The sequence below is a fragment of the Corvus moneduloides genome, chromosome 26 (assembly GCF_009650955.1).
Source record: "Corvus moneduloides isolate bCorMon1 chromosome 26, bCorMon1.pri, whole genome shotgun sequence".
In the NCBI taxonomy this organism is placed as follows: Eukaryota; Metazoa; Chordata; class Aves; order Passeriformes; family Corvidae; genus Corvus; species Corvus moneduloides.
The window spans coordinates 2,236,904-2,259,620 of NC_045501.1; the positions used below are offsets into that span (position 1 = coordinate 2,236,904).

The 22,717-nt window shown below is 67.2% G+C and overlaps 4 protein-coding genes across 6 annotated transcripts; 3 read left to right on the forward strand and 1 right to left on the reverse strand.

Moving 5' to 3' along the window:
* Nucleotides 1-499: 499 nt before the first annotated feature.
* On the forward strand, nucleotides 500-2,010 carry TCAP (titin-cap). Its single transcript, XM_032134283.1, has 2 exons — nucleotides 500-665; nucleotides 1,410-2,010. The coding sequence occupies exons 1-2, from the start codon at nucleotides 520-522 to the stop codon at nucleotides 1,663-1,665; spliced, it is 402 nt and encodes a 133-aa protein (XP_031990174.1). The 5' UTR covers nucleotides 500-519; the 3' UTR covers nucleotides 1,666-2,010.
* Nucleotides 2,011-2,833: 823 nt separating this feature from the next.
* Nucleotides 2,834-5,281, forward strand: PNMT (phenylethanolamine N-methyltransferase). The gene is given in 4 exon segments (XM_032134256.1): nucleotides 2,834-3,164; nucleotides 3,167-3,346; nucleotides 3,514-3,721; nucleotides 4,710-5,281. Coding segments are annotated over 4 exon segments (1,119 nt in total). The 5' UTR covers nucleotides 2,834-2,869; the 3' UTR covers nucleotides 5,146-5,281.
* A 608-nt stretch (nucleotides 5,282-5,889) lies between these two features.
* On the reverse strand, nucleotides 5,890-10,424 carry PGAP3 (post-GPI attachment to proteins phospholipase 3). 2 transcript variants are annotated; one of them, XM_032134262.1, is made up of 8 exons: nucleotides 10,212-10,421; nucleotides 9,447-9,544; nucleotides 9,216-9,368; nucleotides 8,479-8,541; nucleotides 8,289-8,350; nucleotides 7,604-7,740; nucleotides 7,098-7,302; nucleotides 5,890-6,432 (listed from the first exon to the last, which is right to left on the reverse strand). In XM_032134262.1, the coding sequence occupies exons 1-8, from the start codon at nucleotides 10,396-10,398 to the stop codon at nucleotides 6,369-6,371; spliced, it is 969 nt and encodes a 322-aa protein (XP_031990153.1). In that variant the 5' UTR covers nucleotides 10,399-10,421; the 3' UTR covers nucleotides 5,890-6,368. The 2 variants fall into 2 exon arrangements, with proteins under 2 accessions (XP_031990153.1, XP_031990154.1); XM_032134263.1 differs by lacking the exons at nucleotides 5,890-6,432; nucleotides 7,098-7,302 and adding an exon at nucleotides 7,311-7,425 and having other exon boundaries at nucleotides 10,212-10,424.
* A 1,718-nt stretch (nucleotides 10,425-12,142) lies between these two features.
* ERBB2 (erb-b2 receptor tyrosine kinase 2) lies at nucleotides 12,143-22,517 on the forward strand. Of its 2 annotated transcripts, none has more exons than XM_032134178.1 (27): nucleotides 12,143-12,292; nucleotides 14,906-15,057; nucleotides 15,136-15,322; nucleotides 15,574-15,711; nucleotides 15,806-15,874; nucleotides 16,407-16,519; nucleotides 16,593-16,734; nucleotides 16,804-16,920; nucleotides 17,426-17,552; nucleotides 17,632-17,705; nucleotides 17,787-17,877; nucleotides 18,343-18,542; nucleotides 18,638-18,770; nucleotides 18,864-18,954; nucleotides 19,036-19,196; nucleotides 19,294-19,341; nucleotides 19,419-19,557; nucleotides 19,646-19,768; nucleotides 19,845-19,943; nucleotides 20,033-20,218; nucleotides 20,294-20,449; nucleotides 20,538-20,613; nucleotides 20,690-20,836; nucleotides 20,924-21,021; nucleotides 21,097-21,267; nucleotides 21,412-21,670; nucleotides 21,772-22,517. In XM_032134178.1, exons 1-27 carry the CDS (start codon nucleotides 12,217-12,219, stop codon nucleotides 22,098-22,100), a joined length of 3,702 nt encoding a protein of 1,233 aa, XP_031990069.1. In that variant the 5' UTR covers nucleotides 12,143-12,216; the 3' UTR covers nucleotides 22,101-22,517. The 2 variants fall into 2 exon arrangements, with proteins under 2 accessions (XP_031990069.1, XP_031990070.1); XM_032134179.1 differs by lacking the exon at nucleotides 12,143-12,292 and adding an exon at nucleotides 13,130-13,344.
* Nucleotides 22,518-22,717: the final 200 nt, after the last annotated feature.

Consider the following 22,717-nt stretch of genomic DNA (forward strand, 5'->3'; position numbering starts at 1 on the left):
CCCTGGGGTGGGACCTCCACGCCTGGGAGGGTGTCTGGGGGGGCTGGAGCCCCACATCCTCTCTGGCACCAGCCACATCCACGTGAGCCCGGGGTCACTGGCACCCCATACAAACAGCTCATTGTGGGGGTCCCTACAGCCCCAAACTCCCTGTCCTGGGGGGGCACGCTGGGAGGGACCCCAATGTCCCTCTGAGGTCAGCGGTGTGGCTGCTGTGGGTGGCACAGAGGGGGCACGTGGCACCCCCAGTGCTGCAAGGGGGGCAGAGAAAGGCCAGACGTGCCCTGTGCGGGGTCCAGGGGGGTCCTGCCGGTGCCATCACGTTGCTGGCAGGGTCTGCCCCGCATCCCCATGGCGGGAAGGGGGGGGGCACACCCGTGGGTGCCACACACGTGTCCGAGGTGCCACCCCCCCGCTCGCCCCCCTTGGCAGAGCCCGGTGCCAGCGGCGCGTCCCAAAATAGCCCCAGCGGGGCCATAAAAGCGGGGCGGGCGCCAGGGGGGGGTGGAAAGCGGCACCATGGTGGGTCCTGGCGTGATGGGGGGCTCCAAGGGGCTGCTCTCGGCCCGCCTGGGCTGCAGTGTCCAAGAGGAGGACGTGGGGCGGAAAGAGACCTTCAGCGCCGAGTGGCTGGACCTGGAGCTCAGGTCCCGGCCCGAGGACGGGTGAGGGGCACGGCCGGACCGGTGCCAGGGGTCCGAGGGGTGCTGGGGGAACGGGGGGCACTGCGTGCTGGAGGAGTGGGGGGGCTTTGGGGGGGGGATTGGGGCTGTGGAAGGCTCCAAGGGTTCTGAAATATGGGGTTGTGGGGGGGCTTCAAGGGTCTCAAATTGTGGGGTTTCCATGGGGTTGTGGGAGGTTCCAAGGGTTCTGAAATGTGGGGTTTCCATGCGGGTTTGGGGCTGTGGGAGACTCCAAGGGTCCCAAACTTGGGTGTTTCCATGGGGTCTTTGGGTTGTGAGGGGGCTCCATGTGTCCCACATTATGGGGTTTCCAGGTGGTCTTGGGGCTTTGGGGGGTCTCTGAGGGTCCCCGAGGGTCCCCGTGGAGTCATGGAAGCTCCAGGGAGGTGGTGGGCAGGGGTGTCCAAGAGGGATTGGGATGGTCTCAGGGGCTCCTGTGAGGAAATGGGAGACTTTATGGGGCTGGGGGAGGCTGGGATTCCCCATGGGGCCAGGAGAATGCCTGGGGGTCTCCAGGGCTTCCCATGGGGTGGGGCTGAGCAGGTCCATGGGACATGGTGGGGTCTCCCATGGGGTGGGGTGGAATATGGGGGGTCTTCAAGGATGCTGGTGGGATGGGGTGGGACAGGGGGTTCTCCAGGGGTTCCAGCGGGGTGGGGTGACCCCAAAGGGTGAGAACAGGACACGGGGGTCCCGCTCGCACCCCCACGAGCGCCCTGTGCCCAGGTGGTGCCGGCGGGAGGTGGACACGCAGCGCCGGGAGACGCTGGAGCAGCGCGGGGCCGTGCGGGTGCTGGAGCAGCGCTCGCCCTGGGGGGTGCTGCGGCTCGGGGTCCTGGGGCAACCCCTGGCCCAGCACCTCCTGCCCTACGCCCGCACCCTCCCCGTGCCCCTCTTCGCCCCCCCGGACCTCCGCGGCGCCAAGGGGGGGATCCGCCGCACCCTCTCCCGCTCCCTCTCCCACGAGGCCCAGCGGGGCTGAGTGTGGCAGAGGGGCCGGGGGGGGGGTCGGGGGAGGGCAGGAGGGTGATGTTGGGGGGCTGGGGGGACCCGCATGCCTGGGTCTGCTCAGCCGCCCTGAAGAGGCAGCGCAGGAAGGAGGGGGCAAGTGGGGGTGGGCTCCCGTTCGCCTGGGACCCCACCCCGCTGCGGGCGTCGTGGAGGCCGGTGGGGATGAGGACCCCGCGGGTCGGGGGGCTCCCGCCCTTCGGGGGGCTCCTGGCAGCTCCGGCGTGACTCAGTTTCCCTGGCGAAAAGAAGGGAAGGCGAGGATGAGGAGCGCTGAAACCCGCTCGGGGCCGAAGGGGGCCCTGGGGGGGCTGGAGGGGGGTGGGGGGGCTGCAGTGGGGTTGTACACACCATGGTCTTTGTACGGCAATAAAACGCCTACCTTGGCACGGCAGCGTCTTTTTAGGGGGTGTACAAGGGTAGGGGGCAAGATTTAGGGGGAGAGGGACCACTCTGTGGGATGGGGGAACAGAAGCACAGGGGGAAACTGAGGCACAGCAGCTGGAGGGACCCGGTGTCTCATGGGGCTGGGGGAGTCTGGGTGGGGAGGGCCTTGTGCTTATATAACTCCCCCCTGCATCGCCCACCTGGTGCCAGGATCCCAGATTAGCTGTTCCCACTCTGGATCCCTCTGTCCCTGGGCCCCTGCCAGGCCCTGTCCCCTCCCTGTGCCCAGCCCAGCCCCATCCCGGTCCTTTCTCCCAGGAGCCACCTGTCCCTCCACCTTCACCCCCTACAGCTCCGGCACAGGCAGGATTTGGGGTCTTTCAGTGCGCCCAGCCCCATAAGTGGGTCCCACCCTGCTCCTTATCCCGGAGCACTGGGAGCGCTGGGAGCGCTGGGAGCTGGCAGAGGTGGTGCTGGCTCCTGCCAGGGCTGGGCTGAGGTCCAGCATGCTCAGCTCACTGGTGATGGAGAGCTCAGACGGGCCACATCCCAAACCCAAACCCAATCCGCATCCCAATCCTTTCCCATCCCCATCACAAACCCCACTTCATTCCAATGCCTTTCCATCCCAATCCCAATCCCAATCCCCATCTTGTTCTAATTCCTTCCCATTTCCATCCCCATCCCATTCCAATCCTTTCCCACCCCCATCCCACACCATTCCTGTCCTTTCCCATCCCCATCCCACTTTTGCCCCCACCCCAATCCCTCTTTATCCTCATCCCCATCCCATGGGACATTCACGAGGAGCCACAGCGCTGGAGCAGCACAGAGGGGTCACAGCCACATCTCGGGGTGGGGAGGACAAAACCTCCCAGGCACGGGGACAGGATTCCTGGATCCCCACAGCCCGGGAAGGGCGGCGGAGCCGTTATCAGCTCCGGGATGGATCCGGCCGCGGCCCCGGGGCGCTGGCGCTAACCGGGTTAGGCGGGATGGATGATGGATGGAGGGATGTGGGGTGGATGGATGGGGCCGTCGCGGCTCCCCGCGGCCCCCCCGGGCCGGGCAGGGATAAAAGGCGGCGGCGGAGCCGGAGCCGCAGCCCCTCGCCATGAGCAGCCCGGCCGCGCTCCGCGAGGGCTACGAGCACTTCGACCCCCGCGCGTACCTGCGCAACAATTACCTCCCGCCCCGCGCCGACTTCTCCTCCGAGGAGTTCGTGGTGCCCTGGAAGCTGCGATGCCTGGCCGAGACCTTCGCCAGCGGTGAGGGGAGAGCGGCGGGGACCCCGCCCCAAACTTCGCAGTGGGGTGGGGAAACTGAGGCACGGAGCATCCGCGGCACCTGGGGGCAGCTCCTCTCGCCCTCCCTGGTTTTCCCGGTCTCTCGACCAGTGTGGGGACCCCCCCCACATGTCCTGTTCCCCTCCCAGGTGAGATCCGGGGGCAGACGTTGATCGATGTGGGCTCGGGCCCCACCATCTACCAACTGCTGAGCGCCTGCGACCACTTCGAGGAGATCGTGGCCACCGATTACCTGGCGGTGAACCGGGAGGAGCTGGGCCGGTGGGCGCGGGGCGAACCCGGAGCCTTCGACTGGAGACCCTTCATCCAGCATGTCTGCAAGATCGAGGGCCGCGGGTAGGGGGCCAAAGGGGGTATGGGGGGGGGGCGCGGGACCCCAGGAGGAGGGTGGTGCTGGGGTGGTCTCTGCTGGATTGTGTCCCCAATATCTGCAGGATCACAGTTCCAGGTCCCCCCAGATCCTGGGCTTATCCCTGTAGAACCACGTCCCCGAATCCCATGGGATCACAGTCACATTTTCCCGCAGATGCTGAGGTGATCCCTGGAGGAACATGTCACTAAAATCCCATGGCATCATGGCCCCACATCCTTACAGACTGTCCCCAAGTCCCATGGGTTCACAGCCCCATGTCCCTGCAGATGCTTGGGTGATCCCTGCAGGATCCCAGCCTCACATATCCATGGAATCCTGTCTCTATCCCTGTGGGTGAAGGGCTGATCCCCATAGGAGCCTGTCCCCATGTCCTTGTGGGCGCCCAGCTGATCCTGCTCCCGTGTCCGTGTGGATCTTGGGACAATCCTTTCTGCATCCCATCCCCAAATCCCTGCAGATGCTCGGCTGATCCCCAGGGGATTCTGTCCCTTTGTCCCTGTGCATGTTGGGTTTGCCCCGGTGGGATCCTGTTCCTGGGTCCCTTTAGGTTCTGGAATCAGCATCCCATCCCAAACCCCTTCAGGATCCTATCCCCATATCCCTGTGTGTGCTGGACTGATCCCACCCCCACATCCCTGTGTGCCCTGAAGCAATCCTCACCCAATCCCTACTTCTCCGCACAATCCTTCCCCACATCCCTGCACAATTCCATCCTCACATCCCTCTGTGTGCTGGATCGATCCCATTCCCACATCCCCGTGAGTGCCAGGTTGATCCCATCCCCATAACCCTCTGGATGCCGGACTGATCCCATCCCCACATCCCTCTGTGTGCTGGACTGATCCCATCCCCACATCCCTGCGTTTGCCGGGCCAATCCCCTCCCCACACCCCCCCCAGGGCCCCATCCCACTGCCCACCTCCCCTTTCCCCTGTTCCCCCCGCCCCTCAGGGAGCCGTGGCAGGACAAGGAGCGGCGTCTCCGCCAGCGGCTCCGGCGGATCCTGCCCATCGACGTGCACCGCCCGGAGCCGCTGGGGGCTCCGCTGCACCCCCCGGCCGACGCGCTGCTCTCCGCCTTCTGCCTGGAGGCCGTGAGCCCCGACCGCGCCGCCTTCGTGCGGGCGCTGGCCCACGTGGGCAACCTGCTGCGCCCGGGGGGCCACGCGCTGCTGCTGGGAGCCCTGGGCGAGTCCTTCTACCTGGCGGGCCCCGCTCGCCTGCCCGTGGTGCCGCTGCAGGAATCGGACGTGCGGGAGGCGCTGGCGGCCGCCGGCTTCGCGCTGCGGGAGCTGCGGAGCTACGCGATGCCCCCCGCGCTCCGCACCGGCGTGGACGACGTGGACGGGGTGTTCTTCGCCCACGCGCAGAAACCGCTGGAAGCCTGAGGGGAATCCCCGGGAAATGCCGGGAAATCCCAGCTCGCCCGGCAGCCTAAAGGTTGGGTGGGGTGGACTGGAAGCTCCCCCCGCAACTCCCTGTCTGGTTGTGGGCATGGTGACAATAAAGGTTGAGGTTGTGGCAGAGGATGGAGGTGCTGAGGGGTGTGGGGAGGGGGCGCGTGGAGATCTGGGGGGGTCAGGGACCCTTGGGTGGGGGGGAAATGCAGCATATGGATGGGGGAATGGGGTGAGAGCAGGGTGAGGATGTGATGGGTGGGTGGGTTCACAGTGGGGGGGACAGGGGGCACAAATGGGGGGGGCAGAGGGCAAGAACAGGGTGGGAAAGGGGTACAGGACAGGGCAGGTATGGGGTGGGTGGGAGGTGGAAGATGGGGGATATGGGGTATGCTGAGGGGTTGGGGAATACTGAGGGGTTTGGGGCACGGGGTGGGACACAGAGGGTGAAAGCAGGGTGGGAAATGGGGTGCAGGATGGTGGGTATGCGGTGAGTAGGGGGGTTCAGGATGGGGGGATATGGGGTACACGGAGGGGGGTGCTGGGCCACAGAGTGTGGGGGCACAGGCTGAAAGCAGGGTGGGAAATGGGGTGCAGGACAGTGGGTATGGGGTCCACTGTGGGGTGACAGTAAAGGGAAATGGGGTACACTGAGGGACTGGGTATGGCGGGGGGGCACAGGGTGCCCTTGGAGCAGGGAGGGGACACGGGGAGGGGACAAGAACCCAGCACGGCACAGATTAAACTCAGCTTTATTCACACCCGGGGAGGGAGAATGGGGGGGCACAGCCCCTCTGGGCCAGGAGGGGGCACACCCAGCCCCAAGGCACCCACACAACACCCCCCACCCCTGCCAGAGCCAGCCAGCACGGCCCCCCATGCACACAGACCCCCCCCCCAATCACCCACGTGTCCCCCACACCGCGAGCCCCAGCAACCACTGTCACCTCGTGGGGGTCCCCAGCTCAGCACGGGGAGGGTTTGGGGGGGGTCTCAGCTGGCCTTGACCCCTCTGTGCCCAGCAGTGGGGGGTTCCCACCCCGTTGGGGAGATGGGGGGCACAGGGACGGGGGGTTTGGGGAGAGAAACAAACCTCAGAAGGCAACCGGGGGGGGGCAGGAGGCTGTGGCCAGGGGGGGCCAGGGGGTCACTTGGCACAGGGCACGGCAGGGCCCTGGGGGGGCACGAGGGGCTTCGCTCCCCCCCCGGCAGCTCTAGTCCACTTTGAAGAGGTCGGAGTTGGCCTTCAGGAGGTAGAGGCTGTCGTCCATCAGGAAACTGGGGGAAAAAAGGGGGGGCTCAGGTGGAGGCTCGCAGCCACAGCCCCCCTCAGCTGCCTATGCTGGGATTGGGGGAGCCCTGAACCCAACACTGAGTACAGCAACCCCGGGGCTCACGGGGGGAGCAGCAGAGGGATCCCTCCAGCACCCCCTGGGCAAGAAGGGGGCCCTCAGCACCCTGACTTAAAAAGGGGGGTCTGTGCATGCCATGGGCAAGAGAGGGGCACCCAGCACCCCAACCGGGGTCCCCAGCACCTCAGTTTCAAGGGTGACACTCCCAGCACCCCATAAAAAACAGAGGGGGACCCCGAGCACCCGAATTTCAACATGGGGGTACCCAGCACCCTCTGGACAAGAACGGGATCCCCGGCACCTTCGATTTTAAGGGTGACACTGCCAGCACCCCATGGATCAAAGGGTGCCCTGAGCACCCCAATTTCAAGAGGGGGCTCCCAGCACCCCCGCAGGGTTTCCAGCACCCCATGGAAAATCGAGGGGGACCCCCAGCACCCAAATTTCAAGAGTGGCATCCCCAACACCCCGCTCCCCTCCCAGCACCCCCAGGACACAGAAGCGCTGCACCCCTGAGCCCCCATGGGGCATACAGGGAGCCCCTCGCCCCTATTTTAATCGAGGAGGGGGTCCTGGGGAGGGGTCACCGACCTGTAGAAGAGCACGTTGAGGGGGATGGTCCCGATGTGCCAGAGCGCGTGGGCGTCCAGCACCCAGAGCAGGGGCGGGAAGTCGAGGAGCTCGAGCAGCGCCAGCGCCTGGAGCAGCAGCACCGCGGCCGCGCATTTCCACACGTGCGGGAGGCGCCGGCCCTGCCGCAGGCACCACCGCAGCCACCACGCCACCGTCAGCATTCCTGGGAAAACCCCCCAGGGGAGTCAGGGGTGCCCGCAGGGCAACCAAACCCCTGTAGGAATTGCTGGGAAAACAGGGGGGGGTATCGAGGACAGGGGGGTGCTCAAACCCCTGGTCAGCATTCCTGGGCAAATGGGGGCTCAGGGATGGGGAGGGCATGGACTGACCCCTAACATAGCCCCAGCACAGCCCAGTGGCTCCCAGTACAGCCCAGCACTCCCCAGCCTGGATGCAGCTGGCTCCCAGTAGCTCCCAGTGCAGCTCCAGTGCCTCCCAGTCCATCCCAGTGCCTCCCAGCTCACCAGCAGCAGCGTTGGCCACCAGGTTGTAGCCGTAGTCAAAGCGCACGAGGCTCAGGTAAGAGATGTGGCCAGCGAGGAAGAGCAGGAGGAAGGCCCTGAAGATGCTGATTAAGGCCGGGCGCTGCAGCCCCAGTGTCCTGCGGAGAAGGGGGGGATGGCCAGGTCCTCCCAGTATGGCTCAGGGTCCTCCCAGTATGGCCCAGGGTCCTCCCGGGTACTTCAGTGATACCCAAACTGGCCCAAGAGAAGCCAGCACCTTCCCCAGTACAGCCCAGTAGCCTCCAGTGCAGCCCAGTGGCCCCCAACGTGGCCCAGCATCCTCCAGTATGGACCAAGAATAGCCCAATAGCCACCAGCATGGCCCAGCGTCACCAGTGTAGCCCAACTGACCCCTAATGCAGCCCCAGCACAGCCCAGTGGCCCTCAGGACAGAACCAGCATGGCCCAGTGGCTGCCAGTACAGAAGTGGCAAGGTCCAGTGACCCTTCTCAGCACAACCCAGTGCCTCCCAGTACAGCCCTGCACTCCCCAGTCTAGCTATAGCTGGCCCCAGTGCCTCCTAGTCTGGTCCCAGTGCGGCCCTGCAGCCTCCAGCCAAGCCTTGGGACAGCTCAGTGCCTCCCAGTCTGTCCCCAGTGCCTCCCAGACCATGCCCAGTGCCCCCCAGTCCAGCCCTGGTGCTCACCTGACACAGCACAGGTACACGGAGTGCAGGACGACGGCCGAAGCACAGAAATAATCCAGTTTCTGTGGGATTTGGGATGGCTGAGCCATGCTGGCAGCGTGGGAAGTGGAAGGGGTCTGGAACCCCCCAAGCGGGGCCGGAACAGGACCCCAGGGGGCTTGGGGACACTCCAGGGGTGCCGCTCCCTCACCTCCGTCAGCGCCGTGTCCCTCGTGTGGAAAACGGTGGACCAGAACCAGGCGTTTAAGGAGACCTGGGAAAGGGGGAAATTTGGGATTTGGGGAGGTGGGGGGATGAGGGTCAGGGTCCCCAGTGGGTCAGAGCTCACCCCCCCCCAACCTCATTTTGGGGGATGAGGGCCCTGGGTAAGGGATGGGGAGGTGGAGCAGCTGGAGCTGGGTGGGATCAGGTGGTTATGGGGAAGATGTGGGGGAAGGGGTGGGGGGGAAGGGAAGGAGAATGGGGGGAAAAAGGGAAGGGGAAGGGGAAAAAGGGAAGGGGAAAAAGGGAAGGGGAAAAAGGGAAGGGGAAGGAAAAGAAAGGGGAAGGGAAAGGGAAAAAAGCGAAGGAGACAGGTAAGGAAAGGAAAGGGGAAAAGGAAAGGGGAAAAGGAAAGGGGAAAAGGAAAGGGGAAAAGGAAAGGGGAAAAGGAAAGGGGAAAAGGAAAGGGGAAAAGGAAAGGGGAAAAGGAAAGGGGAAAAGGAAAGGGGAAAAGGAAAGGGGAAAAGGAAAGGGGAAAAGGAAAGGGGAAAAGGAAAGGGGAAAAGGAAAGGGGAAAAGGAAAGGGGAAAAGGAAAGGGGAAAAGGAAAGGGGAAAAGGAAAGGGGAAAAGGAAGAGAAAGGAGGAGAAAAAGGGGGAAAGGATGGGGAAAGGGAGAGAAAAGATGATGGGGAAAAAGACGGGGGAAAAGACGGGGAAGGGCTCACCCAGGCGAAGGCGACGCAGGTGGGGTAGGTGGGGGCGGCGGGGGGCACGGCCGCCCGGTAGCGCAGCAGCATGACCAGGCTGGCCAGGCCGTTGAGGAAGGAGGCGAAGGCGGAGGCCGGCTCCTGGAAAAACAGGAACCGGGAGAAGGGCCACTGGGAGGGGACGGGGGCGTCAGCGGGCACGGGGGGACCCCGACTTCCCCCGCTTCCCCCCCCAGGACCACCGCTCACCTTTCCATGGAACTGGGGCACGCGGTGGCCGCCCTGCTGGTACAGCCGCACCGTCAGCCACATGCACTCGTACTTGCACTCATCCCGGCACGTCCAGCCTGCGGGACACACCAGCGCCTCCCAGTATGCACCAGTGGGCGATGGGAGTGCCAGGGCCTGGCTCGGGGTAGGGGGAGCGGGTGGGGTTCACCCCGTGGCACCAGAGACACCCCCCGACACCTCACTGGGCACCACGGAACGATCTGGGAGGACACCCAGCTGTCCCCATGGTGACCAGTAGCACGGTCCAGTTGCTCCCAGTATGGCCCAGTGTCCTCACAGAGAGTTCAGTGATGCCCAAACTGGCCCAGCACCTCCCACAGCGAAGTCCAGCGTCCCCGCAGTATGGCTCCATGACCCGCCCCCAGTATGGCCCAGTATCCCCACCACACCGCCCAGCATGGACCAGGAAGAGCCCAGTAGCCACCAGCATAACCCAGTGTATAGCCAAGTGACCCTTAACACAACCCCAGCACGGCTCAGTAGCCGCCAGTATAGAAGCGGCACGGTCCAGTGACCCCACAGCGTGACCCAGGGCTTCCCAGTCCAGCCGCAGTATGGCCCAAGAGCCTCGGGCCAGCCCAGGGCCGCCCAGCACCTCCCAGTCCGGCCCCAGTTCGCTCCCAGTGCCCCCGCCCGGAGGGGGCGTGGCTCAAAGGGGCGGGGCCTCTCCGGGGGGGGCGTGGTCTCTGTGCCCACCAGCCAATGGGCGCGCGGGGGCGGTACCTGTCAGGCCCATGTAGAGCGGCTGCCGGGCGCGGAAGTTCCGCAGCGCCGCCCCCGAGCAGTTCTGCCGCTCGCAGCGGCTCAGGCACTCCCGGTACAGCGGTTCCCGGTCCCCCTGCGAGCCCCGGGCCGGGCCCGGCGCCGCCGCCGCCATGAGAAGCAGCAGCAGCGCGGCCCGCGCCGCCATCGCCGCCCGGCCCGGCCGCTTCCGGCCCGCCCCGGAGATGGGGCTGGCGCGGGGCACTATGGGATATACCGCCCCCGCCGGCCGCGGAAGGTGATGGGATACAGGCCCCCGAGCGGGAGAATCATGGGATATATCCCCCCGTGCACGCTCTGCAGAGGCTCATGGGATATATCCCCCCGTGCACGCTCTGCAGAGGCTCATGGGATATATCCCCCCGTGTACGCTCTGCAGAGGCTCATGGGATATATCCCCCCGTACATGCCCTGCAGAGGCTCATGGGATATATCCCCCCGTACATGCCCTGCAGAGGCTCATGGGATATATCCCCCGTGCACGCCCTGCAGAGGCTCATGGGATATATCCCCCTGTGCACGCCCTGCAGAGGCTCATGGGATATATCCCCCATGGGGGCCGGGGATTCCGAGGCCTGCAGGGACCCCCCGGTTTCATGCGTGGCTCGGGGTCAGTTCAGGGCCCGGGGGCAGCGCGGCCTGAGGAACTGAGTGGTCCCGGCCATGCGGGACCCCCGGCAGCGGCCGTGGGATGAAGTGCCCATGGCGGCCTGGCCTGAGGTGACAGTGATGTGCTGGATCGCCATTCCTCCCCCCGTGGCAGGCGGGACCCCAACACCGAGAGTCCCCCTCTCTGGGGGCTCCTCCCTCGTGGCAGCCTCGGTGGCACACGTGGGAGCACGGGCTGGGGTGACCCGAGGGGACATGGGGGGCAGAGCCTGCCCTGTGCAGGGTTCACGTCCCGGCCCCCCATCCCGCTGCTCCTGGTGCGATGCCTCGCTCTGCCCGGCCGAGGGGTTGGGATGAGGTTCCCCCCCGTGGAGGACCCCACGTCCCAATTCCCTCTGTGTGCCCAGGGCAGCAGGTGAAGGTGGAACAGGTCGGGGACAGGTGCCAGCTCTGGGTCACCTCATCGGGGACCCATTAGATGCTGCTGGCCTGTCCCCATCACCCAGGACTGTCCCCAACCCCCAGGACTGTCCGCAACCCCCTGCACCATCCCTGGATGCCAGGTCTGTCCCCTCACCCCGGGACTGTTCCCCCCAGACCCACGAATGGCATTACTGTCCCCTCACCCTCACACGGGTGACAGTCACAGCCCCAGCTGAGCAGGTGAGGGGACAGGGATGGAGGGCGTGACCTCCCCCTTCCCCCCTGCCATTCAGGCGACCCCCGCCCCCCAGGATCGCAGCAGGACCCAGGGACAGGAGAGCTCTGGGGCTGGGAAGTCCCAGGTGCTCCCCAGGGAATGGCAACGGGGACTCCGGGATGGGAGGTCCCCAGTCCGCGGTGCTGTGGGGGGATGGATTGGAGCGGGGGTCCGGGGTGGGGGGTCCCCGGTGCTCCGAGGGGACGGAAAGTGGGATCGGAGCCAGGGGGTCCCCAGTGCTCCCGGGGAGTGGGCGGGGGGCACCCGCTGGTCCGGGGGATCGTGGGGTTCCCGGTGCTCCCGGGGGATGGACGGTGCTGATCCCGGTGCTACGGAGGACGCGAAGAGGGAAGGGGAGTCCGGGGCGGGAGGTGCCGGTGCTCTTGCGGGGGGATGGACACGGGGGCATCCGGAGCGGAGAGTCCCCGGTGCTCCGGGAGGATGGACGGGGGGGTGGGGTGGAGGGGGTCTGTCCTGGTCCGGGCCGGCGGGAGCGCGCGGGGGCGGCGGGAGCGCGCGGCGCGCCCTCGCCCGGGGCCGGGACCGGGATCGGGATCGCGAGGCGGAGCCCGGGAGCGGCGGGAGGCGGCGGCTCCGGCTCCGCAAACTTTCCCGGAGCGGCGGCGGGGCCATGGGCCGCGGCCCGCGCTGAGCACCATGATCGCGGCCGGGGGCTGCCTCGGCGCCGGGCTGCTGCTGCTCGCCGCCCTCTGCCCCCCCGCCGCCGCTGAAGGTGGGTCCCACCGGGGACACCGGGAATCGGGGGGACCCCGGGCTGCGGGAGCGTCCCCCGCGCCGCGACTTCGTGCAAAGTTTTGCACGGGACCGACCGGGACCAGGGGGGGCACCGAGAGGGGGAACCGGGAAAGGGAGGGGGGGACACGGGGGGCGTGACCGAGAGGGCACCGGGGGGGGGACATCGGGGGTGGGACCGAGTGGAGAACCGGGAGGGGACCGAGGGGGTACCGTGGGGGGGACCGAGGGGGCAGCGGGAGGGGACCGAGGGGGCCCCAAGCTGGGAACGAGTGGGGCACCGGGGCTGGGACCGGGCAGCTCTGGGAGTGGGTCGGGAGCCACCGGGCCGCGGGGTCCGGTGTGCCTGGGGCTGCTCAGTTGGAAGCGACGGGACCGCCTCCCCCGGTCCTTCCCCAGTCCCCCCGCTGCCCCCTCGGTGCCCCCGGTTCTCCCCGCCACGGGCAGCGCGACCCCGCTGTCCCCGCGCCGCGACTGCCCGCCAGGACTGCGGGCCGAACTGGTCTGTACTGGGAGGCGCTGGGGCCGAGGAGGAGGCCCTGCTCGCTGCGCCCTGGCCCCCCCCGAGCGGGACGACCCCGCTGCCGTTGTCCCGGGAGGAATTTAGGGGCTCCAGTGCAGCCCGGAGCGGGGACCCCCCCCCTCTGCAGCCGGTCCCGGGGCTCCGGTACCGCCGGGAGAAGCGCAGACGGGGGGACCCCAGCCTGTGGGGGTTCCCTCCCCGGGGGCACCGGGAGGCTTCGGGGCGCGGGGCAGGCGCGGTGCCCCACGGAGCGGCTGGGTGGGTGGGTGGGTGCGTCCCCGTCGCTCCCATCCACATTCTCGACGTGCCGCACCCAGCCCAGCCCCGGGGGGAGCGGGGAGCCCGGCCCGACAGCCCCCGGGCCTCGGCCAGGCACCGCGGCGGGGATGGCAGGAACGGGGCCAGCAGGGGACGGCGCTGGTGGCTCCAAAGTGGGCACCAGCAGCCCCAAAAGTTGGACCTCGCTGCCTCCCTGTCTGGGGGTAGCTCCAGCACCGGGGCTTTGGAAGGTGAAAGCCCGGTGGGACTGAGCCGGTGTGGGGTGGTGGGACGGGGACGTGGGGATACACCAGGTGGCCTCCACTCCTGGCACCCCGCAGCTCGCTCTACTTGGAGGGTCTGTGTGGGGCGAGCTCCTGGTTAGGGACACCCCGGTGTCCCCCCATCCCTGGGGCCGGATTCGTGTCCAGCAGCCCCGGCTCAGGGCAGCCTTGTGGGCACGTGGCCGATGGGCTTTGCTGGACACCCGTGGGCAGCCGAGGTGCCCCATGGTGGCACTGCCTGCCGGAGTGAGCCAGGCAGGATGGATCACTCGCTGCCCTTGCCGGTGCCCAGCTATGGACCTGGGGGAGCAGGCAGAGCCAAATCCCAGGGCACGGAGCCGGGATCCCACCAGGAGCTGGTGCTGCTGCTGCTCGCTTGTCCCACCTGCCCTTTGCCCCGGGGAAGCCACAGCACCCCGTGCCTGTGCCACAGCAGGTGTGGGCACAGACCTTGAGCTTTGGCCGCCCAACAGCACGTTCGCTCCTGGGGTCCCCTCTGTCACACAGCCGGTGGGCTGGGAGAGAGCTGCACCCCAAATTCGAGGGGCTTCCTCCTTCCTGGCCATATTTTCCCCGGCTCAGAGGCCTCGGAGCAGGTGGGGGAGGCGGGTGCCAGCCGGGTCCCCTGGACACGGGGCCGCGCCAGCAGCTGCCCAGCACCGGCGGCTGTCACTCAGCCGCAGAGCAGCCGGGGACCGGCACACCGAACCCTGCCTGACCCCCGTGTGCCCCCCTGCCCCGTGCTGGCATGGCAGTGGCCCAGGGCTGGTGGCTCTGGGAACGACGCTGCGGTGGCGGCAGGGTCAGCGCCGGGGCCGGTGTCGGAGCGGGGCTGGGGTCTGGCGTGGGGGCTCTCCCCGGCGAGCTGTTGGGGCGCCGGGGGCCGCGGGCGCGCCGGGGCTGGGCCGTGCCCGCCAGCCCTGCGTCACCGCTGCTCCCCAAACACGCCCGACCTGAAAAGGCGGTTCCAGCCGGGAGCGGGCGGCCGGGGCCCTGTGCCACCCGCGCCCGTGACTCACCCGCCCGGGGCCTGGCACCCAGGGCGGGCTCCCGCGCCCCCCACCCCGCCTGGATGCCGCGGGGATACTCGCCCGGCCAGCAGCCCGCCACAATGGGGCCGGCCGGGCCCCGCAGCCGTCGCCGCTCAACAATCGGATCTTGTCTCGGCGCGGCCGCCCCGGCGGCGTGGGCAGCGCATTCCTGCCCGCGGCCCCCGTTCCGGCCCCGCGGCTCTGGGGGTCCCAACCCAGCCCCAGCAGTCCCCGACGCCCACCGCGGGCACGGGGCGACGCCGGTCCCCGCTGTCCCTCGAGCGGGGCCCGGTGCCAGAGCGGGACAGCTTTGCCGCGTGCCGGGGTGGGAGCCAGGGAAGCCACGATCCAGGAAACCCATCGGAAGCTGTCGGGAGCAGCCCCGGAGATAAACGGCGGCCGCCGGATCCGCGGCGTTTCCTGCGGGGGCCGGAGTTCGGTGTCCCGCGGGGGAGAGGAGGGGTCGTGGACCCGCTGAGCCCTCGCTGTCCCCGCAGTCTGCACCGGCACCGACATGAAGCTGCTGCGTCCCTCCAGCCCCGAGAGCCACTACGAGACCCTGCGGCACCTCTACCAGGGCTGCCAGGTGGTCCAGGGCAACCTGGAGCTCACCTACCTGCCCGCCGACGCCGACACCGCCTTCCTCAAGGTGCGCAGAGGGAAAACACGCGGAAGGGGGGGAAGGACGGGGGTCGGCCGGCTCCTCACCCTTGTTCCCCCATCCCAGGACATCAAGGAGGTGCAGGGGTACGTGCTGATCGCGGAGAACAGCGTGAGCGGGCTGGAGCTGCAGAGCCTGCGCATCATCCGCGGCACGCAGCTCTTCCAGGACCGCTACGCCCTGGCCGTGATGGGCAACGCCGGCTCCGCCGGGGCGCCGGGGCTGCGCCAGCTCGGCATGAGGCACCTCACAGGTGGGGAAGCCCCGACCTGGGGCCAGCACGGGTGATCGGGGGTGTGGGTCGCTGCTGCTGCAGTTGGGAGCTGCTCGGTGGTCCCACGGGATGGCAGGTCCCTGTCCAGGTCTGGGTATCCCCATGGCAGGTCCCCACCCAGGACTGGGTGCTCCCATGGAGTGGCAGGTCCCTACCAAGGACTGGGAGTCCCCACGGGGCTGCAGGATCCCCTGTCCTCATGCTGACCCCCCTACCTGTTCCCCCCACAGAGATCCTGAAGGGAGGGGTGCGCATCGAGAGGAACCCCGAGCTCTGCTTCCAGGAGACCATCCTCTGGATCGACATCCTCCACCGGCACAATGAGTTCCGTGGCGAGATCCACGTGGACACCACCCGCAACCGCAGCTGTGAGCGCCCCAGGGGGGTTGTGGTGGTACCAGGGAGGGGTCTGGGGGTTTCCAGCCCCTCTGGCATCCCCTATTCACATTTTCCCCCACGCAGGTCCCGACTGCCGGGCGCTCTGTGCTGAGGGGCGCTGCTGGGGCGAGGGGAAACAGGACTGCCAGACGTGTGAGTGTGGGGCCCACACAGGCTCTGACCCCCCCAGGGACCCCCAAAGCCCCTGGGATCCCCTTTCCTTCCCTCTGTATGCCCCTGCTCTGCTGATCCCCTCTTGGCACCCAAATCTCTGTCCCAGACGCTCCCTGGACTTTCCATTTGCCCCCCCAAATCCCTGCCCCACTGACCCCTATTTGCCACCTAAATCTTGCCCCCAGAAGCACCCTGACCTTCTGTTTAGTCCCCAAATCCCTGTTCCACTGAGCCCTACATGGCACCCAAATCCTGGCCCCAAAGATCCCCTAAAATCCCTGCTCTGGGAGCCTCCCCTTACACCCCAAATCCCTGCCCTGGAAGCCCCCACTTGCCCCCCCAGATTCCTGTCCCACTGCCCCCACTTGGCACCTGAATCCCCACTACACAGATTTTTGCCCTCGGAACCCACCTACCCTCCAGCCCCTCAGCCTGGGGACCCCCCCATTGCCTGAAGGAGGGGGATCAATGGGGGTCCCTGTCCCCAGACTGTCCCTCTGTGCCCCTGCAGTGACCAACAGCATCTGCCACGGCTGCCCACGCTGCAAGGGCACGAAGCCCACGGACTGCTGCCACGAGCAATGTGCCGCCGGCTGCACCGGCCCCAAGCACTCCGACTGCCTGGTGCGCACGGGAGGGGGGCCCCGGGGGTCCTGGGGGGGGCAGGGGTCTCACAGCATCCATGTGTCCCCCCCAGGCATGCCTGAACTTCAACCGGAGCGGGATCTGCGAGCTGCACTGCCCCCCGCTCGTCGTCTACAACTCGGACACCTTCGAGTCGATGCCCAACCCCGACGGGCGCTACACCTTCGGTGCCAGCTGTGTCAGCCAGTGTCCCTGTGAGTGACATCCCTGGGGGGGCCAGGGGCAGCCAGCGTGGCCCTGACCCCCCCTCCTGCCCCCTCCAGACAACTACCTCGCCACGGAGGTGGGGTCCTGCACCCTCGTGTGCCCCCAGAACAGCCAGGAGGTCACGGTCAACAACGTCCAGAAGTGTGAGAAGTGCAGCAAACCCTGCCCAGAGGGTGAGCAACACCCCACCAGGGCTTGGGGGGGCTCTGGGGGCCCTGGGGATGGGGGTGAGCAGCCCCCAGGGGCTGAGGGGGCAACTCTGGAGAGGGCAGGATTGTGGGTGAGGAGCCCCTCAATGTCCTGGTGGGCTCATGGGGTTCCCAAGGTTGTGGGTGAGCAGCCCCCCAGTATCTGGACAGATCTGGGGAGCTCAGGGGTGCAGGTGAGCAGCCCTCCAGAGTGGCTCTGGGTACCCCAAGGATGTGGGTGAGCAGTCCCCTGGGGACTGAGGGGACTCTGGGAACCCCAAGGGTGTGGGTAAGCAGCCTCCCGAAGTCTTGGGGTGCCCTGGGGATCCCAGGGGTGCAGGTGAGCAGTCCCCAGTGCAGATCTGGGGACCCCAAGGCTGTGTGGGGGTGCTGCTATGCTCTGTGAGGGTTCCTCCATGGCCGGAGGGGCAGTGTTCTGGGGGGCTCGGGGGTCCTGGTGGAGCGCCCCAGCCCTGCCGTGTCCCCGCAGTGTGCTACGGGCTGGGAGTGGATTTCCTGAAGGGCGTCCGCGCCGTGAACGCCTCCAACATCCAGCACTTCTCTGGCTGCACCAAGATTTTTGGGAGCCTGGCCTTCCTGCCTGAGACCTTTGCTGGGTGAGCACCTGATTCCCCTCCCTGAAGCCCACCAGGACCCCCAGTGGGACCCCCCTAACCTCCCTCCTACCCCTGGCAGGGACCCCAGCACCAACACCCCACCCCTGGACCCCAAACTGCTGCGGATCTTCGAGAGCCTGGAGGAGCTGACGGGTGAGAGCCGGGGGTGCTGGGGGAGATCGGGGGCTCCGGGTTTGGGGGGGACATGGGGTGGTGACACTCAGCTCCCCCCAGGCTTCCTCTACATCGCAGCCTGGCCACCCGACATGAAGGACCTGGGAGTCTTCCAAAACCTGCGGGTGATCCGGGGCCGGGTGCTGCACAAGTGAGCAGGGCTGGGAATGTGGGGGGGCACAGGGGGACATGGGGGGACATGGAGGGATGCAGGGTGGACACGGGGGACATGTGGAGGGACACTGGGAGTCACAGAAGGAACACAGGGACATGGGGTGACATGAGGACACGGGGATGCAGAGGGAGCATGGGGGGATGTGGGGGCACAGGGGGACATGGCGGGGGCATGGGGGGGTGCAGCGGGTTTTGGGAACACACAGAGAGACGTGGGGACATGGGGGGACACTGCAGGATGTGGGCAGACACGGGGGGTGACGTGGGGGACAACAGGACACGAGGGGATACAGGTGGGATGCAGGGGTTGCAGGGGGGACGTGGGTGGGACACAGGGACATGAGGGGGCACACACAGGGATACAAGGGGGACACGGGGAGGACACGGAGGTTGTGGGGGACACGGGGAGGACACAGGGACTCACCCGTGGGTGTCTCGGCAGCGGCGCCTACTCGCTGACGCTGCAGGACCTGGCGGTGCAGGCGCTGGGGCTCCGGGCCCTGCGGGAGATCAGCAGTGGGATGGTGCTCGTCCACCACAACCCCCAGCTCTGCTTCCTCCAGAAGGTGCCCTGGCACAGCATCTTCCGCAACCCCCGCCAGCGCCTCTTCCAGACCCACAACAAGCCCCCCGAGCAGTGCGGTGAGCGGGGCCCGTGGGGGTGGGGGGAGCTGGTGGACTCTTCCTATTGCTGAGAAACCCCCTGGTGCTGATGGACCCCCTGGTGCTCCCTGCAGAGAGCGAGGGACTGGTTTGCTTCCACCTCTGCGCCCAGGGGCACTGCTGGGGCCCTGGCCCGACCCAGTGCATGGCCTGTGAGCGGTTCCTGCGTGGCCAGGAGTGTGTGGCCTCCTGCAACCTCCTGGATGGGTGAGTGGAGACCCCCGGGAATGGCAAACAGAGCCCCCCACACACACTGCAGGGAGGGGCTGGGACCCCATCCCTGCCCCCTTCGCCCTGCAGAGCTGTCCGGGAACATGCCAACGGGACGCGGTGCCTGCCGTGCCACCCCGAGTGCCAGCCCCAGAACGGCACCGAGACCTGCTTCGGATCGGTGAGGAAGGGGACACACACTGGGTGGGCTGGGGGGTGCCCCCAGACATCTGGGTCCCTCAACCCTCCCCGATTCCTGCAGGATGCGGACCAGTGCGTGGCCTGTGCCCACTACAAGGACGCCCAGCAGTGCGTGCGGCGCTGCCCCAGCGGCGTCAAGGCCGACGCCTCCTTCGTGCCCGTCTGGAAATACCCAGACGAATTCGGCGTGTGCCAGCTCTGCCCCACCAACTGCACCCACTCGTGAGTCAGGGGTCCCTGGCTGAGAAGGGGGTGGCCAGGGGGTGCTGGCAGCTGCAGGGGGCTGCTGACAGCGAGGGGCCACACCCTGTGTCCCCAGGTGCACGATCCGGGATGAGGACGGATGTCCCGTGGACCAGAAGCCAAGGTAGGAGCGTGGCTGTGTTGTGCCACCCCCACACTGGGTGCTGGGGGTCCCCCCGCCAATGGCCTCCTGCCCCTCAGCCAGGTGACGTCCATCATCGCCGGCGTGGTGGGAGCCCTGCTGGTCATCGTCCTGCTCCTCATCACCGTCATCTGCGTCAAGCGCCGGCGGCAGCAGGAGCGCAAGCACACGATGCGGCGGCTGCTGCAGGAGACCGAGGTGGGGATCTCCCAGGGGGCAGGGATGGACCCTCAGTGGCTGGGAGGGGTCAGGAACCCGGCCCCCCTCACCCCTCCATGCCCCGCAGCTGGTGGAGCCACTGACGCCCAGCGGGGCCCTCCCCAACCAAGCCCAGATGAGGATCCTCAAGGAGACGGAGCTCAAGAAAGTGAAAGTTCTGGGTTCTGGTGCTTTTGGCACCGTCTACAAGGTGAGGGGTGGGGTCAGCGCAGCGGGACGTGACCCTCCCTGCTCTGCAACCCCTTAACTGCGTGTCCCCACCTCAGGGCATCTGGATCCCCGATGGGGAGAGCGTGAAGATCCCGGTGGCCATCAAGGTCTTGCGGGAGAACACGTCGCCCAAAGCCAACAAGGAGATCCTGGATGTGAGTGTGGCCATAGCACTGGGGGGAACAGGACTGGCAGCGGTCCCTGCCCACCCTGACCCCCACCCTGACCCCCCTCCTGCCCACAGGAGGCCTATGTGATGGCAGGGGTGGGCAGCCCCTACGTGTCCCGGCTGCTGGGCATCTGCCTGACCTCCACGGTGCAGCTGGTGACGCAGCTGATGCCCTATGGCTGCCTGCTGGACTACGTGCGGGAGAACAAGGACCACATCGGCTCCCAGGACCTGCTCAACTGGTGTGTGCAGATTGCCAAGGTAGGACAGGGGACCTGGGGGGCTCTGGGGGGTCCTGGGGGAGGCCAGGGACAGCTGGACATGTGCCACCTCCAGGGGATGAGTTACCTGGAGGAGGTGAGGCTGGTGCACCGTGACTTGGCTGCTCGCAACGTCCTCGTCAAGAGCCCCAACCACGTCAAGATCACCGACTTTGGGCTGGCCCGGCTGCTCGACATCGATGAGACCGAGTACCACGCTGATGGTGGCAAGGTGGGGCTGGGGGACTTGGGGACAGTGGTCCTCACCTCGGTGACAGCCATCCCCGAGCCTGCTCACCTCTCCATCTGCCCTGTCCCAGGTCCCCATCAAGTGGATGGCGCTGGAGTCCATCCTCCGCCGGCGCTTCACGCACCAGAGCGACGTCTGGAGTTACGGTGCGTCACAGTGTCCCCACCCCGGGGGACATGTGGGGTCCTAGTGCACTGCTCACCCCCACGCCCACCCCTCCAGGTGTCACCGTGTGGGAGCTGATGACATTTGGGGCAAAGCCGTACGATGGGATCCCTGCCCGGGAGATCCCGGATCTGCTGGAGAAGGGCGAGCGGCTGCCGCAGCCGCCCATCTGCACCATTGATGTCTACATGATCATGGTGAAATGTACGGGGAGGGGACGTGGGGATGGGGAGGGGACAGGGCGTGGTGTCACCCCGCTCCCGGCCCTGATGGCGCCCGGCTCTGCTCCAGGCTGGATGATCGACTCCGAGTGCCGGCCCAAGTTCCGGGAGCTGGTCACCGAGTTCTCCCGCATGGCCCGCGACCCCCAGCGCTTTGTGGTCATCCAGGTACGCAGATCCCCAGGGGTCCCGTCCCCTTTCCAGTGCCCTGGGGCTGGCACTGACCGGTGTTAACCCCCCCAGAATGACCTGGTGGGGCTGCCCAGCTCCATGGACAGCACCTTCTACCGGGCGCTGCTGGATGAGGAGGACATGGATGACCTCGTGGATGCTGAGGAGTACCTGGTGCCTCACCACGGCTTCTTCAGTGCCGACACCTCCACCACCTACCGCAGCCGCATCTCCTCCGTGCGGGTACGTGGGGAAGGCTGCGAGGGAGCCCCCGGTCCTGGCACAGGCATGGGGATGGCCCCGTGCCATGTCTGTGAGGGGCAAAGGGCCAGGACGCTCTTTGGGGCGGGCTCAAGTGCCTGACTCTGTGTCCTCTCCCACACCCAGAGCACGGCGGAGTCTCCAGCCAAGGTAGAGGAGGGCGAGGGCTTGGCCCCCTTCCCCTTCCCTGCACAGGGGCTGGCGGAGGGGCCGGAGGGACCTGTCCCAGAGGTGCCAGAGGGAGACAAGGTGGCCCTGCAGAGCCCCCCAGGGCGGGAGCCCGGGACGCTGCCCCGGTACAGCGAGGATCCCACCGGGCTGGTGGCCGAGGATGGAGAGGAGCCTGAGGGCTTCACTGTCCCGGCCCCCCACAGCACCATGCCAGGTAGGGAGGGTGCAGCCAGACCCTCGGGGAGGTGGTGGGTAGGGGGTGTCTGCCTGCCCCATGACCTCTGGGGGGTCCCTAACGTGTCACTCACCCCACAGAGTATGTGAACCAGGCCAGGGAGCATCCGCCCCATGCTCCCCCATCCCCGCCGGACAAGCCCAAGGGGCACCAGGGGAAGAACGGGCTCATCAAGGACCCCAAGAACTCCTTCCCAGGGCCCTTTGGCCACGCCGTGGAGAACCCCGAGTACCTGGCAACCCCTGGCCCCCCCGCCCCTGGACCCTTCAGCCAGGCCTTCGACAACCCCTACTACTGGAACCAGGACCCTGCCAAGGGTGGGGGCCCTGAGGGTGGCCCCGGCACGACGCCCACGGCTGAGAACCCCGAGTACCTCGGCCTGGCCGGCCCCGACGCCGCGGCCGTGTAGGAGAGACCCCCGAACTTCACCGAGGCAGCTCAGGGAGGGACGAGCCACGGCCACGGGGCTGGGGGTCTGTCCCCTCTGCCCGGGGGTGGCACCGGCCACGGAGGGCTGGGAGAGCCCAGGACGCTGTGGGACAGCGCGGCAGCAAAGAGTGGGGACAGAGGGGTCACCCTCGGTGGCACTGGCGGGGGTGGCCCACAAGCCGGGTGGTGCCCGGAGCAGCCCGGGGAGCTCGGACCCAGCACGGCCCGGAGAAGGACAGACCCTCGGCCACCCTACCATTCCAGGGCTGTCCCAGTGCTTGGGACACATGGACTTGCACTGAGAGCAGCTGGACTGAGAGCAGTCCCGGCTGCTCTGGGATTCTTTGGAAGCACCGGGATGTATATTTGATAATTGTACATTGGTTGGTTTTTTCTACTCTCGTGGTCTGTTTGCTTCCTCCTTCTCTGTCGGATCCAGCTCTGTCTCCCAAGGACCAGCAAGTCATATCCCTTCCCTTTTCCCTTCCCTTTTCCATTCCCCACCTTCTCCATTTCCTTTTCCCCCTTCACCTTCCCTTTTCCCCTTCTTTCTCCTTCCCCTACTCCTCCCTCTTTCCCCTTCCCATCCCCTCTGTC

Excerpts from the sequence above, each read along its gene's own strand:
- TCAP (XM_032134283.1), top strand. The coding sequence starts at position 520 with ATGGTGGGTCCTGGCGTGATGGGGGGCTCCAAGGGGCTGCTCTCGGCC. Across the intron at positions 666-1,409 it reads AGGTCCCGGCCCGAGGACGG|GTGGTGCCGGCGGGAGGTGG; the intron begins GTGAGGGGCACG and ends CCCTGTGCCCAG.
- PGAP3 (XM_032134262.1), bottom strand. The coding sequence starts at position 10,398 with ATGGCGGCGCGGGCCGCGCTGCTGCTGCTTCTCATGGCGGCGGCGGCG. Across the intron at positions 9,369-9,446 it reads TGCCCCAGTTCCATGGAAAG|TGGCCCTTCTCCCGGTTCCT; the intron begins GTGAGCGGTGGT and ends GTCCCCTCCCAG. Across the intron at positions 7,303-7,603 it reads GGTGGCCAACGCTGCTGCTG|GAATGCTGACGGTGGCGTGG; the intron begins GTGAGCTGGGAG and ends GGGTTTTCCCAG.
- ERBB2 (XM_032134178.1), top strand. The coding sequence starts at position 12,217 with ATGATCGCGGCCGGGGGCTGCCTCGGCGCCGGGCTGCTGCTGCTCGCC. Across the intron at positions 15,712-15,805 it reads CACCACCCGCAACCGCAGCT|GTCCCGACTGCCGGGCGCTC; the intron begins GTGAGCGCCCCA and ends TCCCCCACGCAG. Across the intron at positions 19,342-19,418 it reads CCCGTGGACCAGAAGCCAAG|CCAGGTGACGTCCATCATCG; the intron begins GTAGGAGCGTGG and ends CCTGCCCCTCAG.